A 15,850-nucleotide genomic window follows, 5' to 3' on the forward strand; every position below is an offset into this window, starting at 1 on the left:
AGACCCCAAGACCTGATCATTACTGCTCACATGCTTATACCCACCGACCTTTATCCCACATTTTTCCTTAAGCTCTTCTTTCCAGCTTATCTCTTAACTAAGGCAAAAGACCCAGTGGGCATAGCATCTGGTGATGGAAACCAAAACTACCCCTCAAGCAATAATGCCTGCCCATAGAGAGAGCTCCTGCCAGCCCAGACCACTAGACCAGTTTGAGCTCAACCCCTGATTCATACGTGCACAGATGGACCATGGAGTGATCCATGGAATGACCAACAGTTATTACCTTTATGTCATTATAATACTAAAATCTCTGTCCAAGGAGGAGAGCAAACCTCATTTACATAATATACAATGTATGTATAGGCATGTTTCCTTAAGGTGCATGCATGACCTTATGCCTACCTCTACATATAATGACAAGGTTCCCCTTTCTAAATATTCGTCCTAACCCTAAATAAAAGGAACCCATTCACCCTTGCTCAGGGAGTCATGGCTTTGGAAATTATTCCCTGTGATCTCCATATTTGCTGCAAATAAAGTTTCCTTTGTGTGACAACTCTACCTGATATAGTTTCTATCTGTGACTTACCAAGGAGCAAAGTCACATTAGTTCAGTTACAGAATATGTCATTTATGGGAATGTTCTCTCTCATCTATCTTAGATAGATAAATAGATAGATAGATATTTTGTTCCAAAAAGCTTTATGGAAAGGTTTAGGATCCCAGGTTCTTTTGTAAAATTGTACTGGTTAAAGTATTAAATTGGGGTTGCCCTCTTTTCCTGGTATTATATACCATCTGATTTACTGTGAAATGGGCTGCTTATAAAACTCATTGTTAAAAAATTAGATGTATTAGAAGTGCTAGATTTTCTGTCTACAGATACATTCATAAGGGAATAAAAGTTGCAGGACACAAAATCAGTGTATGGAAACCTGTTGCACTCCTATACACTAATAATGAAGCAGCAGAAAGTGAAATTAGGAAAACAGTCTCATTTATAATTGCACCAAAAACAATAAAATATCTAGGAGTAAACTTAACCAAAGAGGTGAAAGACCTGTACTCTGAAAACCAAAAAACAATGATGAAGAAACTGAGGACAACACAAAGAAATGGAAAGACATTCTCTGCTCAAGGATTAGAAGAACAAATGTTGTTAAAATGTCTAACTACCCAGAGGAATCCACAGATTTAATGCAACCCCTATCAAAATACCAACTGCACAGAGCTAGAACAAACAGTCCTAAAATTTGTATGGACCATAAAAGACCTCAAATAGCCAAAGCAAACTGGTAGTTACCAGAGCAGAGGTGGGTTGGGGATACGGGGGACATAGGGAATGGGGATTAAGAGTGCACTCATCATGATGAAAACAAAAATTAAATGAAATGAGAAAAAAAAAAGAAACATGCCTAGAAATAAGAAAGTAATAGTTCCAGTAGTTCACCCAAACCTTCTTTGGAAGTGAAATTATTACTTTCTATGGAAAAATTTTGGCATGGGGCTCAGTGAAAATGTCCAACATACTGACATTATAGTATGGAACTACTGTTCTTCCTCTGAAGGCTGTCTTCTGCTGGATTTGAAAATATTTACTACCAGATTTGAAAAATTTTTTTTCAGACTGATAAAATCCTTTCTAAATTAAGAACCATGGGCAAGGGGGAAGGGATAGCAGAAGATAAATTTTTAGCCTTTCTTTTGTGAGGGTGGGTGGGAGGTGAATAAACAGTACATATTCTCTTTTACTTTTGCACTTTCCTTTTCTCTTATAAGATATTTTAAGGGATAAAAGATAAATCAACTATCACAGATAAATTAATAATAAACAATGTAAGGTGAGCAAGATAAATGCATAAAAACAAGAGAAGCAGAGAAGATATCGATTGAAGAATGGGCAAATAAAATGTGATATATCCATACAATGGAATGTTATTTGGCAATAAAATAAAATTAAATACTGATACATGCTACAACATGGATTGAAAACATTTGCTAATAAAGAGGCCAGTCACAAAAGATTACATTGTATTATTCATTTTATGTGAAATGTCCAAAATAGTCCAATTCATAGGAACAGAAAGTCAATTAGTGTTTGTCTCAGGCTAGGGTATGATGGCTAAGAGGTGAAGGGTTTCTTCTTAGGATAATGAAAATACTCTATAACTGACTGTGGTGATGGATGCACAACTCTGTGAATACACTAAAAGCCATTGAACTGTACACTGTAAATGGGTGAATTTCATGGTATATGAATTATATCCCAATAAAAGTGTTGTGTTTTGGGGGGTTTTGTGTTTGTTTCTATAAAGAACCCAGCTTCTTCTGTCTTTTGCTTTGGCCATGGTAGTTCACTTCTTGTCCTTACTGGCTTCAATAGTACAAGATGGCTGCTGCAATTCCTTATACCAAGTACAGACCATAATGTCCAAAGCAAGAAAAAGCCTTCCCTTTGTCAGTGAAGATTTTTTTGGAAGGCCCCTGCAGACTTCTTCCACTTCTTACTAGTCAAAATCACTTACAGGGAGAATAGAAGTGCTAGGCTTGTTGATTAAAAAAGTCCTGAAGATCTTTCCTTAAAGCATATGGCCACCCCATATGTAAATAAAACTGCATTTGCTCTGGAGCCTGAGGACTTCAGAATTTAAGAAGGTGCTTCCTTTATGTTCACACTCCCTCAACTGGAATTCGTAGCAGCTAAACAAAACAATCGTTCCAATACTTATTAAAATGGTAAGGAAGACTTCATTCAAGATCATTGCAAAGGAGTCAACTCTATTACAGTTGTGGAGAGAGGTCGCTCAACTCTGAATACAACAAGAACCAGTGGGGATTTATAGCCACTGAGCTGGATCAGGAAGGGGGGTCACTGGATGCAAAATTAGTAAGAGGAGACATTAAGGGCAGGGGGATTCTTGCTCAAGGTAGCCCAGGGACTTAGACATCGTTAAGTGGGGGATGAGGAACTTTATCAGATATTAAGGGTTGATCAGGTAGCAAGGGTAGGGGCTTTCTTAATAAACTGACTCTGCAGGATTCTTGCTGAGACTGGGCTGTGTAGGCCTGGCCAGGACAGGCTGAAGCCTAGTCAAGAGGGCCTGGGGAAACCTAACTAACATTTAGTCAAGGAGAGAGTCTGTGTCATAGTGCACGTTTGATGTTTTTTTCATTCATTATTTCTCCCTTTTATCATTTGATTAAAAGCTGACAATTTATATCAAGTAAGTTTCATCAGGTCTTAATGCAGTTTAGGTTTTTCTTTAATTACTTTTTATTTCAAAAAGTATGATGTACACCTACTCACTAAAAAAAAAATTTAAGAAATAAATTTAACACATATTCTCTTCATTTTCTGCATTTCTTTAAATGAGATGTAGTGTGTAGTCTTTGTTATGTAATTTAGAGCTTGGACTAACAGTTTCAGTAAGGTAAGATTGTGAACACAAAAATTTTTTCAACTTCTACAAAACCTGAACTAGCTTAACCAAAATGCTGATCAGGACCTGCCATTCCACATAATTTGTTTAAGATAGTTTGAAAGCAAATCCTGCTCAGATAACTTAAAATATGACAATGCAGTGACAGTTTTAATTAGAATAAAATCAGAACAATTAACTTGTATAGTACATTTTAAAATGCACTCCTTTGCAGTCCCATTTTAAGAACCTAAGAAAAATCCTTACATTTATTTGTTACATAGATATTTGGTTCTCTTTCTCGCAGGAAGCAAGGTCACAGTGATGGTTAAGTTACCAGGCTAATCCCAAGAGACTGTTTAGCCCATTATATAATTGAACTTTATAATATTAATATTAACCATAAGCCTTTCTAAACCAGTGATTAGAAAGAGTGCGGAACAGGAGGCTTGGGCTTTGACATCAGCAGCTTTTGGTTGTAATGAGGAAGGGGTGATATCAGTGGAGGGGACTCTGGCAGAAATAGTTTTCTCTTCAGGCAGGGAATGCATCTGAGACTGGGGGTACAGTGGTTGTATAATTTGTAAGTCTGCAATGGATGGTAAATGAATGTACCTTAAAAATACTCTAACTTGACATGTGTTTTTTGAAAGACTTATCACAGTAAATACAGCTCTTTAGTCAAACAAGCAGTTTATTAAAGTGGTTCAGTTACCATAGCAACGTATCTGGAATTTATAGCTCCTTATTTTGAGAGGACTTCATTTCACTCTCTGAGGCACTGAACCAAGGCTAAAGTTCTTAATGGCCTCCAGTCTCATTGCATGATGAATTTCTGTTGTTTGGAAAATTTATACATATAAAATGTAACTTGCAAAATCAGTCCTATGACTTCATAGTGGTGTGTGTCAATTTTAAATAGGTACTTTTCAATTTGGAAATGCCCCTCTTTAAAATTTTTTTTATTATTACCAAAGCTACATATGATCATAGTTTAATGAGGAAAAACAGCTATTTGAAAAAATAAGTCTTCTAAAGTTATTCCCCAGAGGCAACCATTTTCTGTTCTTTTAGCTGTTTTGTTTTTTCAGTATTTACTTCAAATCCCTCAGCAACATGTTTATATTGCTTCTTGGTTTGTATTACTGCTTGCTTTGTGATTTTAGCTGTCATCAATTATTTGAGTCTCTGCATATTTGAAAATGGCTTTATTCTACTTTTATAATTGATTTTTAATTTGGCTGGGTATAAATTCTTAGTTAGAAATAATTTTCTTTAGAATTACTAGTACTGATGTTGAGAAATCCAATGCACTTCAAAGCTTTTATTCTATTTTAATTCCTTTCCTCCACTCCCTGGAAGCTTATAGAATTATTTCTTTGTCCCCAGTGTTCTAAAATTTCATGATGATGGACCTTGCTCTAGGTCCATTTTCATCCATTGTGAAGGATCCTCAGAGGACCTATTCCATTTTCCATTTTGGAAACTCATGCCCTTAAGTTCTGTAAAACTTTTTTTATTTCTCTGATTATTTTCTTTCTCTGTTTTCTCTGTTGTTTCTAGAAACTTTATTATTTATGCATTGCCCTCTTGGCTTGGTCCTCTAATTTTCTTGTACTTTTATATTTACTCTATTATTTTTCATCTACTTCCTGGAAGATTTTTTCAGCTTCACAACCATAAATTTTTCATTTCTGCTATTATGCTTTTAATTTCTAAGAGTACTTCCCTCCCTTTCTTCTTTAATCATTCCTTTTTTGGAGCATCCTGTTGCTTTATAAATGTTATCTCTTCTAGTTACACTGCCTGGAAACTCTGTACATGGATATGGCTTGGAGACTATGGCCTTCAGTAAAGGGTAATCTGGCTGGATGTCTTATGGAGGAACCCTCAATATCAGAATCTTTAGTCTTTTCTCCCTGGCTTGTCTGATTCCCTAGAAAATAATCATTTTATATGATTCTGCTGTCCTGTGTAGAAGGCATAAGCCTCTTTATCTTTTGGGGGACATGGGAGGATAAGAAGGCTGAGGGAGAAGGCAGAGCTCAGCATTTATTATGTAACTTTTATTTAATCTCTCTGATATTGTAGAATAGTCTGCCATCAATGTGGGATTCCTTTATCCAGATACCTTCTGTTTTACCCTCTCCAGAAAATAAACCTCTTGCTTTCTGCGAGAGTAGGTTGGAGAAGTACTCTATCATGTGGAACGGGTACAGAGAGGATATAGATCAGTGTTGCACATAATCAACTACTTAAATATTCTTTGACCAATCCTCCTATTGTAGCCACACACCCCTCACTTCCCCTTGCATCATTTCCTAAGCCTTTTTTACATTACCATATTCTAACCCACATGCTTCTCAACTTTCCATATTGCCAACTTAGGAGCTGTCAGGTTGGGTAATCAATTACTAAACTAATTTTTAGTTTCCAAAGTTTTCTTTCTGTTTCTTTTTTAAGATTTATTTATTAGAGAGAAAATGCTCACACACACGAGTTGGGGGGGAGGGGTAGAGGGAGAGAATCTCAAGCAGATTCTCCGCTGAGCATAGAGCCCTCCGAGGGTCTCCATCTCATGATGCTGAGATCATGACCTGAGCCAAAATCAAGAGTCACTGCTGAACTGACTGAGCCACCCAGGCGCCCCTAATTTCCGAAGTTTTGTTGCTATTGATCCCTTTCCAGTTCTCTTTGTCTCTGTACGCCTTACTATACAGCATTGAGGGGGAGTCTAGGTCAAATATGTTCAGCCTGCTCTCCTTTCCCTAAGTTTCTAAATAATTAGTTTTTAACAGTTAAGAGACTATATCCATGTTTTAGATTTAATTGATGCTTTAAATTTAATTCCTATTTAATTCATCTCATATTCTCTTTCTTAATAGGAAAAGTCTTTTTAATCTGAGCTTTCTTTATTTTCTCCTTTCTACTTCACAGTTTCTTCATACATCCTCCTGTGTTCTCAGACCTCCCTCCTGTTCTCTGCATCCCACCACTCCAGCCTCTTCTACAAACTTCTCCATCCTGGAAACAAGTTAAATCCCCTCACTTTCCATTTCTCTTAGCCTGTCTACACATTAAATGGCCTGTTTTTAAACCTATGGAAGTTTCTTAGTTAAGAAACTGAATTAATCAACTTTCCTTAACCCTTAAGCTCCAGTCCCAGCTTTCTTATTTTTTAGTTTTCTCTTTTAAAAAAAAAAAAAAGTTATTCATCCATTTCCACTTAGTCTTTTATATGAGCTTTTTTGAAAATTACTTTCTTTTTTTTTATATTTTATTTTATTATGTTATGTTAGTCACCATACAATACATCATTAGTTTTTGATGTAGTGATTCACGATTCATTGTTTTCGTATAACACCCAGTGCTCCATGCAGTACGTGCCCTCCTTAATACCCATCACCAGGCTAACCCATCCCCCCACCCCCGTCCCCTCTAAAATCCTCAGATTGTTTCTCAGAGTCCATAGTCTCTCATGGTTCATCTCTCCCTCTGATTCCCCCCCTTCATTTTTCCCTTCCTTCTCCTAATGTCCTCCATGTTATTCCTTATGTTCCACAAATAAGTGAAACCATATGATAATTGACTTTCTCTGCTTGACTTATTTCACTTAACATAATCTCCTGCAGTCCCATCCATGTTGATGTAAAAGTTGGGTAGTCATCCTTTCTGATGGCTGAGTAATATTCCATTGTATATATGGACCACACCTTCTTTATCCATTCATCTATTGAAGGACATCTGGGCTCTTTCCACAGTTTGGCTATTGTGGACATTGCTGCTATGAACATTGGGGTGCATATGGCCCTTCTTTTCTTTGTAAACAAAACCACCAACCCCTTTTTGGCCACAGCCTAATTGACTACCTATTTTCCATTGAAACCTTTTCTTCTCATTCTTGTCTTGTTCTTGTTTTACTTCTCAGAATTAATGGGATTTGTTTTTTCCCCTCTTGTGTCTGTTTTTCCCTTTTCCCCTTAGATGTGGGCCTCTATTTCCCTAGGTTACCTAGAGAACAAAGCAGGAAAGTTCACAAAAATTTTTGACTTTTGAAGTTTTTCTTCTTTGTTAAAGTGATGTGATTTTTTAATAAAGATTTATATGCCATTAATAAGGTTTAACTTTTAATATTTAGGCAGGTGCTGTAAAGGACTATATTAAGATGATGCTTCAGAATGATTCACTTAAATTTCTGGTTTTTGCTCATCATTTAAGCATGCTCCAAGCTTGCACAGAAGCAGTCATAGAAAACAAGGTATGTTATCATTTTTCTGTAAAATACTTTTTAGCATGCAGGTTGTTAATATACTAAACATCAATTGTAGTCTTGTAATTGAGGGTTCTTTTGGCCTTGTTTAAATGATGATATATTAATTATTATTAGATTTTTTCTTGCAAATTATACTAATATTATTATGTTTATTAAACTTTATCTTCTATTCCAGGCTTATAATTTTCCACCAATCTAATTATCTGGATTGATTAAAATATGCTGACTTGATAGGCTATATTGTGAATTCCATTATTGTTACTGGATATACCATTTGAGACTGGTGTAGGCAGTTAAAAATTAAAATTTTTATTTACCTGCAAGTCAGTTTTAGAATATGGTGATGTCGAGGGGAAACAGAATGAATTCAGCCAATGTTAGTACCCAGCTGCAGTCATGCCTTTTAAACTGCCAGGCAGCATCCTCTGTAGAGTGTGATTTAGAGTAAGATTTAGTACAGGTGAGTTTCAAACAGATGGTCCAGGTACCCTCTCAGGTAAGCTCCCCAAACCTGCTGGCCTTACTGCATTTTCTTAGGTTCACCTAATACCCAGCAGTCTTGGGGCACCTGGGTGGCTCAGTCGTTAAGCGTCTGCCTTCAGCTCGGGTCATGATCCCAGGGTGCTGGGATCGAGCCCCGCATCGGGCTCCCTGCTCGGCGGGAAGCCTGCTTCTCCCTCTCCCACTCCCCCTGCTTGTGTTCCCTCTCTCGCTGTCTCTCTCTCTGTCAAATAAATAAATAAAATCTTTAAAAAAAAAAAAAAAAATACCCAGCAGTCTTATCAGTGACAGCATCTGCCATGTTTTCTTTCAGAGTTTAAACCTGTCATCTCTCTTTATGTGCTGAGGGCTTTTAGAGATGCTCAGAAACAGCCAGAAGAAATTTCCTGACAAATTGTGTGAACTTAATATACATGTTGGAGCAAAACCACTTGCCTATGTAGGTAGATTTTTTAAGTGGAGAAATTAAGCCATGTTTTTTAAAACTTTGTATACATTTTTGAGCATTTGCCAGTATGTTTATTAACGTTACCAAAGAAGTAATTCTAGTGTTTCCTTCATAGAAAGATTTATGATAATAAAGTGCTACCTGTGAAAATGTGCTCTCGCATTGATTATCACATCGTATCTTTAAAATGCCTCTTGAGGAAGAGTTAAATTAACCTTAGAAATATTTTTTTAATGATTGGGCAATAAAATTAGATTCATAATATTTTCTTATTCTGATTCCATTAAGCTTAAAACTTTAAAACTACTGGGATCTATTCTAAGTATAGCAGTCATTCTCCCCAGTTCTGCTTTACTGATGTGTTTAGAATCCCGTTTAACATCAGTAACAGTTAAAAATGGTAGACAGTCATGGGTTGGAGGTGAATCTTTCCCAAACTCTCCCTAGGCTGACAATGTGTGTTTTCTTTAGAAAGACTGTTGGAAGATTTTACAATCTCCCTTATTGGATATTAGATGGCTCACTGAGCAATGTGTATCTGTTTGTGAAGACATAGAAATTTAATATGGGACATTCTATTTAATGATTAACTTGACTATTTCCTTATGAAAGTGAATATTGGTATGTCTCAACTATATAAGGCTATGTTTTCCATAGAAGTGCATGTATAAATGAGACTATGTGAAATTCATGACTTAATACTGAATTTTAGAAAGTTGAGTAATGAGTTCTTTTTAGTTACTCTAACACACACTGATTGCTCCCTTTTTCTAACCCAAATCATTCCTAGAAGACAGCACTGTTGAGTTTAGCATTTAATGTTTCCCTACTTTTTAAAAATGTGTGTGAGTGTCTTGGTTCCCCAACTCAATGGAGGTGCCTTATCACATATTTCTGTTAAGTTTAGGAATGTGAAAAAAATGAATTCAAATGGTACACCAAAAAAGATATTTTCCCAGTTAATATTGGGATATTTCAGAAGTCAATGCACTACTCTTCATGAATCCGTAATAACATGGGTAAAATCCTCTTTCTCCCTTTTTCCCTGTCTGGCTTTATTTTTACTTTGGAATCAGTGAACCTGAAACTTTAAAGTTAGTTTGACCTATCATTTAAAGTTTACATGTGAATTTATACAGAATTTTACTGAAGACATTAGCTTAATTCAGTGATGATTTATGGAGCTCCTGTTATATACAAGGCATTGCACTTGGCATTGATGGTATGAGGATGAATTAGACATAAATCCTACCCTCAAGTAGATTAAAAGATTTAAAAATAGGGAATTGTTATAAGAAGCTATTAAGAAATTTGATTAAGATTCTTCTTATATAACATTTACTAACCTTTCATCGTAACCCATTTATATTTTGTTATTTTAAGCATAAAAATAAGGCATAAAACATATAAACTGAGATGGGTGCATAGGGGTTTTGCTAATTTTGCTATTTCCCTTGTTGATACTAGGCTCGCTACATTAGGATAGATGGAAGTGTTCCATCTTCAGAAAGAATACATCTAGTTAATCAGTTTCAAAAGGATCCTGATACTCGTGTGGCTATCCTAAGCATTCAGGCTGCTGGCCAGGTAAGAAATTCCATGTGTAAATTTGATAATGAAATGTCATTAAGATAATAAAAAGGTCATTAACCATAATTATAACTTTACATCAAGATAAAGGTGTAATAAATATTCTACTTTGGAGAGTGCTAGAAAGTATAATAGAAGGAGACCTCAAATCTTAAATTTTCAAGGAAAGAATTTCCTAGATGAATATAGTTAATTTGATGCTAATACTTTTCCAAGACCTTTTTTTTTTTCTAACTTTGAATTTGCATAGAATTTTCCTTTCATTTCTTTTTTTTTTTTTTTTTTTTTAAAGATTTTATTTATTTGACAGAGAGAGATACAGCGAGAGAGGGAACACAAGCAGGGGGAGTGGGAGAGGGAGAAGCAGGCTTCCCGCGGAGCAGGGAGCCCGATGTGGGGCTCGATCCCAGGACCCTGGGATCATGACCTGAGCTGAAGGCAGATGCTTAACAACTGAGCCACCCAGGCGCCCCTCCTTTCATTTCTTATAGCACTTATACTTACTTGATTGGTTTCACCAGAGCCTGTGAGGTAAGGTGACCTCAGGGAAAAGAACTTTTTATGGAGCACCCCTGGTTTGACCCTTAGGATTGGGTTTGGCTGCAAGTAAATGAAAACCCAAATTAAGAATGACTCAAATACACAAAGTTTTACTCTTTCATGTAGACAGTCCAAGGTTAGCATGGTAGTTCCACAAAGTCCTTAGGGCTTAAGCGTCTCCTGGCTTTCTGCTTTACCACTCCTAGCAGGTATCTCTTTTTTAAGAGAGCTGCTAGAGTTCCTCCATCATATCTGTGATCCAGGCAGCTGACTAGAGAAAGTCATGCTGCATCTCATTCACCTGCAGTCAGCCCCATGGTTACAACTAACTTCAAGGGAAGCTGGGAAAAATAGCCTTTATTTTGTCTAGTCACACTAAAAATCAGGTGTTATGTTACAAAGAAATAAGAACTGAATAGCTCTTATGGAAGACAATGACAGTCTCTGCCTCACTGTGTAAGGGGGATCCTTCTGGACTTTTTTTTCCACTAACATTCTACAATATTTTGATGTAAATATCTAAGCCAGGATATTTAACATAGGGAAAAGTGATTGAACATATTTTCTGTGCATCCAACCTGATATATAGCATATCTCTAGACTCTGGAATCTGAACCAGGGCCAAAGATCTGCTTTTAGCCAGCTAATTGATGTCTATAAAATTGATTATAGAGAGAAGCTCCATGAGGATAAAGAAGTTCTAGAACTCACCAGGAGTTCTTACCAAAAGGAGGATTATCTCAATACTTCCCTCATGTTGGATTAAACCTCTAGTAGTCTAAGTTTTATATCTGTTAGAATATTCCAGCCAGAGAGAATGTCATCAGAAAGAGCTTAAAATTAGAAATGGAGCACTCATAGCATGGGAGAAGAAAAGTAGAAGGAAGCCAGGCAGGAGGATCTGGGAATGGCTTGATAAAAGACTTTCTGAAGTTAAGATTGTATAGGGCACCCATATTTTGTTCAAAGCTGTATTCCTGAGGACCTGGTATAATTCAAAACTCATATACTTGAACACTAGTATGTTCATAGGAATAAAGGAAAGTAGAAAGGGCTTTGTTCTTGGGGCATGTGAATCTTCCACTGTAGTTTAGTAGTATGTTAGAGGGATGTGGGTCTTGCCAGCATATTTCCCTTTTATTCTTGTATGGTCATATGATGCTTCTAACACACTTAAAGGTTTTCATCCCTCTTTAAATACTACTTGTTATTTTCCAGCATCATCTCTAATATTTTGTGGTGTTTCCTGTCCTAAATAGCAGCACAGTTTAGCTTGATGGTTGTTGGGCTTACCATGTTTTTATCACTTCTAACTTCTGTTCCAAAGTGATGGATCTTTAGTGAATTTTTCAGCTTGAGAACTTATGCCACTATTTAATGAATGCTGGTATGATGTCATTATGTGATATAAAAATATTTTAAGTTAAAGTAATATAAAAATAACAGCACAGCAGTCACAAAAGTCATTCACTGATGGAAGTTCCAGGGCATGTGAACACCAGTGTGGATTAGATGATTCTTTCAAAGGATGATAGGTATTTCTTTCAACCACATAACATCATTTATTACTGTGTGGCAATAGCTTAAGCATGGCTCACATTTCACCCAGCCTTTCAACTTTAAAATCATCCATTTTTGGAGACATTCTTAATTTGAGATTTGCATTATTTTTTGCATAGTGATTATACAACAAGACTTAGTTAATACTTACTAATGTCAAACTGTTTCAAACTGATGTAAAATGCAATTGCACAAAATAGTCAATTGTGTTATATATATATTGAGATAAAAGCCAGTAAACTTAAGGGTGTTTGAGATGTAACATGAGAAATTTCATAGGAAAAGAACAGTGTGACTGGAAACATGATTTTCTTGCTTTATAGAACAACACTATGAATTAAATGAATAGAGGAAGTCGTTGCTCTCTGCCTAGTTGCTATGGATACCATGTGTTAGAAATTATATTCTCATTTATAATGTATTGTATTAGATTTTCCAGTGGTAATGTGAATCCAGTCCTCATCAGAGGATAAAGTGATTTTGTTTATATATATATATCCATCAAACTGACTTTTGAAATATTGAAATACCTTTTAAATGTGTTTTTTGTAGTTTACCTGGCCATTTGCAATAAGCGGTCTTCATTTGCCTTTCATGAATTAAATTTTCTTAATTTGGCTTAAAACGAAAGATTGATTTATTTTTAAGTCCTTTAGCTTTCTCTTGTTCATTTAACATGTTCAGAAAGACTTTGTTATATCTGGCTGTATGTTACATTTTCAGTTTATTTGCATCTCAATTTCTTCACTTTATTGTGCTTAGGGTTTGACATTTACTGCTGCAACTCATGTTGTATTTGCTGAGTTGTATTGGGACCCTGGACATATAAAACAAGCAGAAGACCGGGCTCACCGAATTGGACAGTGCAGTTCTGTGAATATTCACTACCTTGTTGCAAATGGGACTCTGGACACCCTTATGTGGGGGATGTTGAATCGAAAGGTAAAGCTTCAATTCAAACCAGGTTACCAACTTATTCATTATGTAGAGCCTACGTAAGTTAAGAGACTGAGTTGTAGTGTTTTCAGGCAAAGGATATTCAAGTACACTAAGATAGTGGTGTTAATAGGGACCAAGGTTAGAAAAGTCTTCAGCTGGTAGTACCTTACTTATCCTTACTGGGAGAGATGTGCATTTACATGTGTTCTTCCTGTCTTCCAAGGCCTTCATCTACCATTTTAGAGGCCAGAAGAGGATGAGCTAGCAAGGAACCATAACAGTGTCAAACCCCAAGTCCTTTTTGTAAGCAAAGAATAAACCCTTACACAGAAGGATTGAGTTCTGGCTAATTTTGGACAGAGGACAGCCTGTACCTGGACCCCAGAAAGGGTAGGAGGGATGTCGCTTGTTCTATCCACTCAACTGTCCCTTCTCCTCCCCAACCTGGAGGGGTATTCATAGAAAGGATTTGACTAATTGTTAGAGGATGTTTTTCAAGCCCTGAATATATATATTCAAAATGACCAATCATGTGGGTTCAGTTTCAAAGTTTATAAATATAAGAATAAAAGTTTTTATGAGAAAAGAAAATAGTATAACTTCTCTGGTTAGACATTTACCTCATTAAGTATAGGAATCACCGACTTGGTAATTTGGTTGTAATTTTGAAAAATTTTATTACTAAGGTCCATGACAGGTTGAAACACTAAGAGTTTCTTTAGTGAATTGCTTGTGGTTTAAATGCAAAATCAGGTCACTGCTTAGTAAGTATCAGCTGTGAGAGAACTTTTGTAAAATTCATATGCTTCTTCATCTTACAGACACAAGTTACAGGGAGCACATTGAATGGTAGGAAGGAACAACTTCAGGCTGAGGAAGGTGATAAGGAAAAATGGGATTTCCTGCAGTTTGCTGAAGCTTGGAATCCAAATGAAAGCTGTGAAGAGCTCAGGAATGAAATTTTGTTCACTCACGTAAGATTATATGACAAATTCTTTTCTTTTTTAATTTTTTAATATCCTAAAACTATAACTTTATCATATATTTTTTAAATAGCAAATTTTAATTGTGCTGTTAAAAGGAGCTTCCACATAAAGCTGGAAAACCTCTTAGAGCCACCAGATGACATTACAAGGAGGCTGCACCAGTGGCTTGTATCTTCCAACAGTTAATGCCAGTGTTCACTGTTCTCCTTAGAAAAGGAAGCTCAATAGAATCCAGCCTTCAGAAGAAAACGTAGATGGCTGTATGTACAATCCAGAGGACAGGGGAAAATGTATTAAATTTACCACAAAGTGTAACACAGACAGGTCACAGATCTAAAGATATTGGCATTACAATGTCCAAAGTGTATAAGAATTTATACAATTTAATTAGTAAAATACAAGCCAACAGAAAAATAGGCCAAGAATATGAACATTAGAGGACACCTGAATAGCCAAGAAGCATGGAAGGAAGCTCTTCCTCACTAAATTAAGGCAAACTGTAAAGGCACATTTTTCCCTTGACAATTATTAAGTAATCTGTGGTGTGGTACTTTGAGATTATGTGGCTGTCGTGTGTCCAAAACTTTTCATCTGATGGACTTAGCATTCACTCTGATCTTTGTCTGAATCAGTTTTAAAATAGTGGTTTTTCTAATTCTATCTTTGCTTCTATATTTATTAGCTGGCATTTTTCTGTAAAGATGAACTTTATTTTTCCTTATTTAAAAAAAATATCACTAGAACTTGGGGATTCTGTTACTATTAATGTATTATAATTCCTCACTTTTTTCCTTTGTTTTTCTTAAGATCTGGCTTATAGAGGCACCTTTCTTTCTTTTCTTTCTTTCTTTTTTTAAAGCAAGTCCCTACATCGCTCTGAATGCTTTCTAGCTTTCTGATAAACAATTTGAGATTGACCTTGTGTTTTCTTTGCCCCAGACCTGGAACCAGCATTTCTTTAAGGATTCCTGATTCCTTTAACTGGGGAATGATACTTAGAAATCAGGATTTTTTTTTATTGCTCTGGATATCATTACTTCTGAGCTATTTTCAGTGTATAGAGTGATCTATACACATATACATTTTTGCGTGGATAGGTTAATATGTATATATGTGTATATGTGTGCATTTTTAGTTCGTAAGCTCACTCTAATACTCCAATTCAAATTCAGCACCACCAGGTTCTTTTTCACCTTCTCTTTATATCTATGCAAAAATAAGTATTTATGTTTCCTTTATCCAACAGTAAGAACTCTGGTTCCTGACATCATCATATTTGCTCAGTGGCTCTGTCCTTCCATACATGCAAAATACTTGTAAAATAACTACACTAATACCATATTTTACACCTACTAGATTGGCAACAATGAAAATACTTGACATACCAAAAATGTTAGGAACATTTCATATACCAAACTCTTCATATACTGCTGGGTAGGAGTATAAATTGTTGTAACTCCTTTGAAGAGCAGTTAGGCAATATCTGGTAAAGTGGGAAATGCCTTCCAACCAAACCATTCCATTTCTAGGAATATATTCTTACCCATGGGTATAAGGATACGTGTACAAGGATGTTTATTGAATCAGTTTC

At 36.0% G+C, this 15,850-nt stretch overlaps 1 protein-coding gene across 9 annotated transcripts in view; it reads left to right on the forward strand.

The window, feature by feature from the left end:
- The window catches only part of ZRANB3 (zinc finger RANBP2-type containing 3), a 310,759-nt gene that overhangs the window by 235,857 nt on the left and 59,052 nt on the right, over window positions 1-15,850 (forward strand). For all 9 annotated transcript variants that reach the window (XM_032411359.1, XM_032411348.1, XM_032411398.1 and 6 more), the window contains 4 exons: window positions 7,561-7,680; window positions 10,112-10,231; window positions 13,097-13,276; window positions 14,095-14,247. In XM_032411359.1, coding sequence (XP_032267250.1) covers window positions 7,561-7,680; window positions 10,112-10,231; window positions 13,097-13,276; window positions 14,095-14,247 — 573 coding nt within the window. The remainder of the gene's footprint in view (window positions 1-7,560; window positions 7,681-10,111; window positions 10,232-13,096; window positions 13,277-14,094; window positions 14,248-15,850) is intronic.

This window comes from Phoca vitulina, unplaced genomic scaffold (genome assembly GCF_004348235.1).
Source record: "Phoca vitulina isolate PV1807 unplaced genomic scaffold, GSC_HSeal_1.0 scaffold1, whole genome shotgun sequence".
Classification (NCBI taxonomy): Eukaryota; Metazoa; Chordata; class Mammalia; order Carnivora; family Phocidae; genus Phoca; species Phoca vitulina.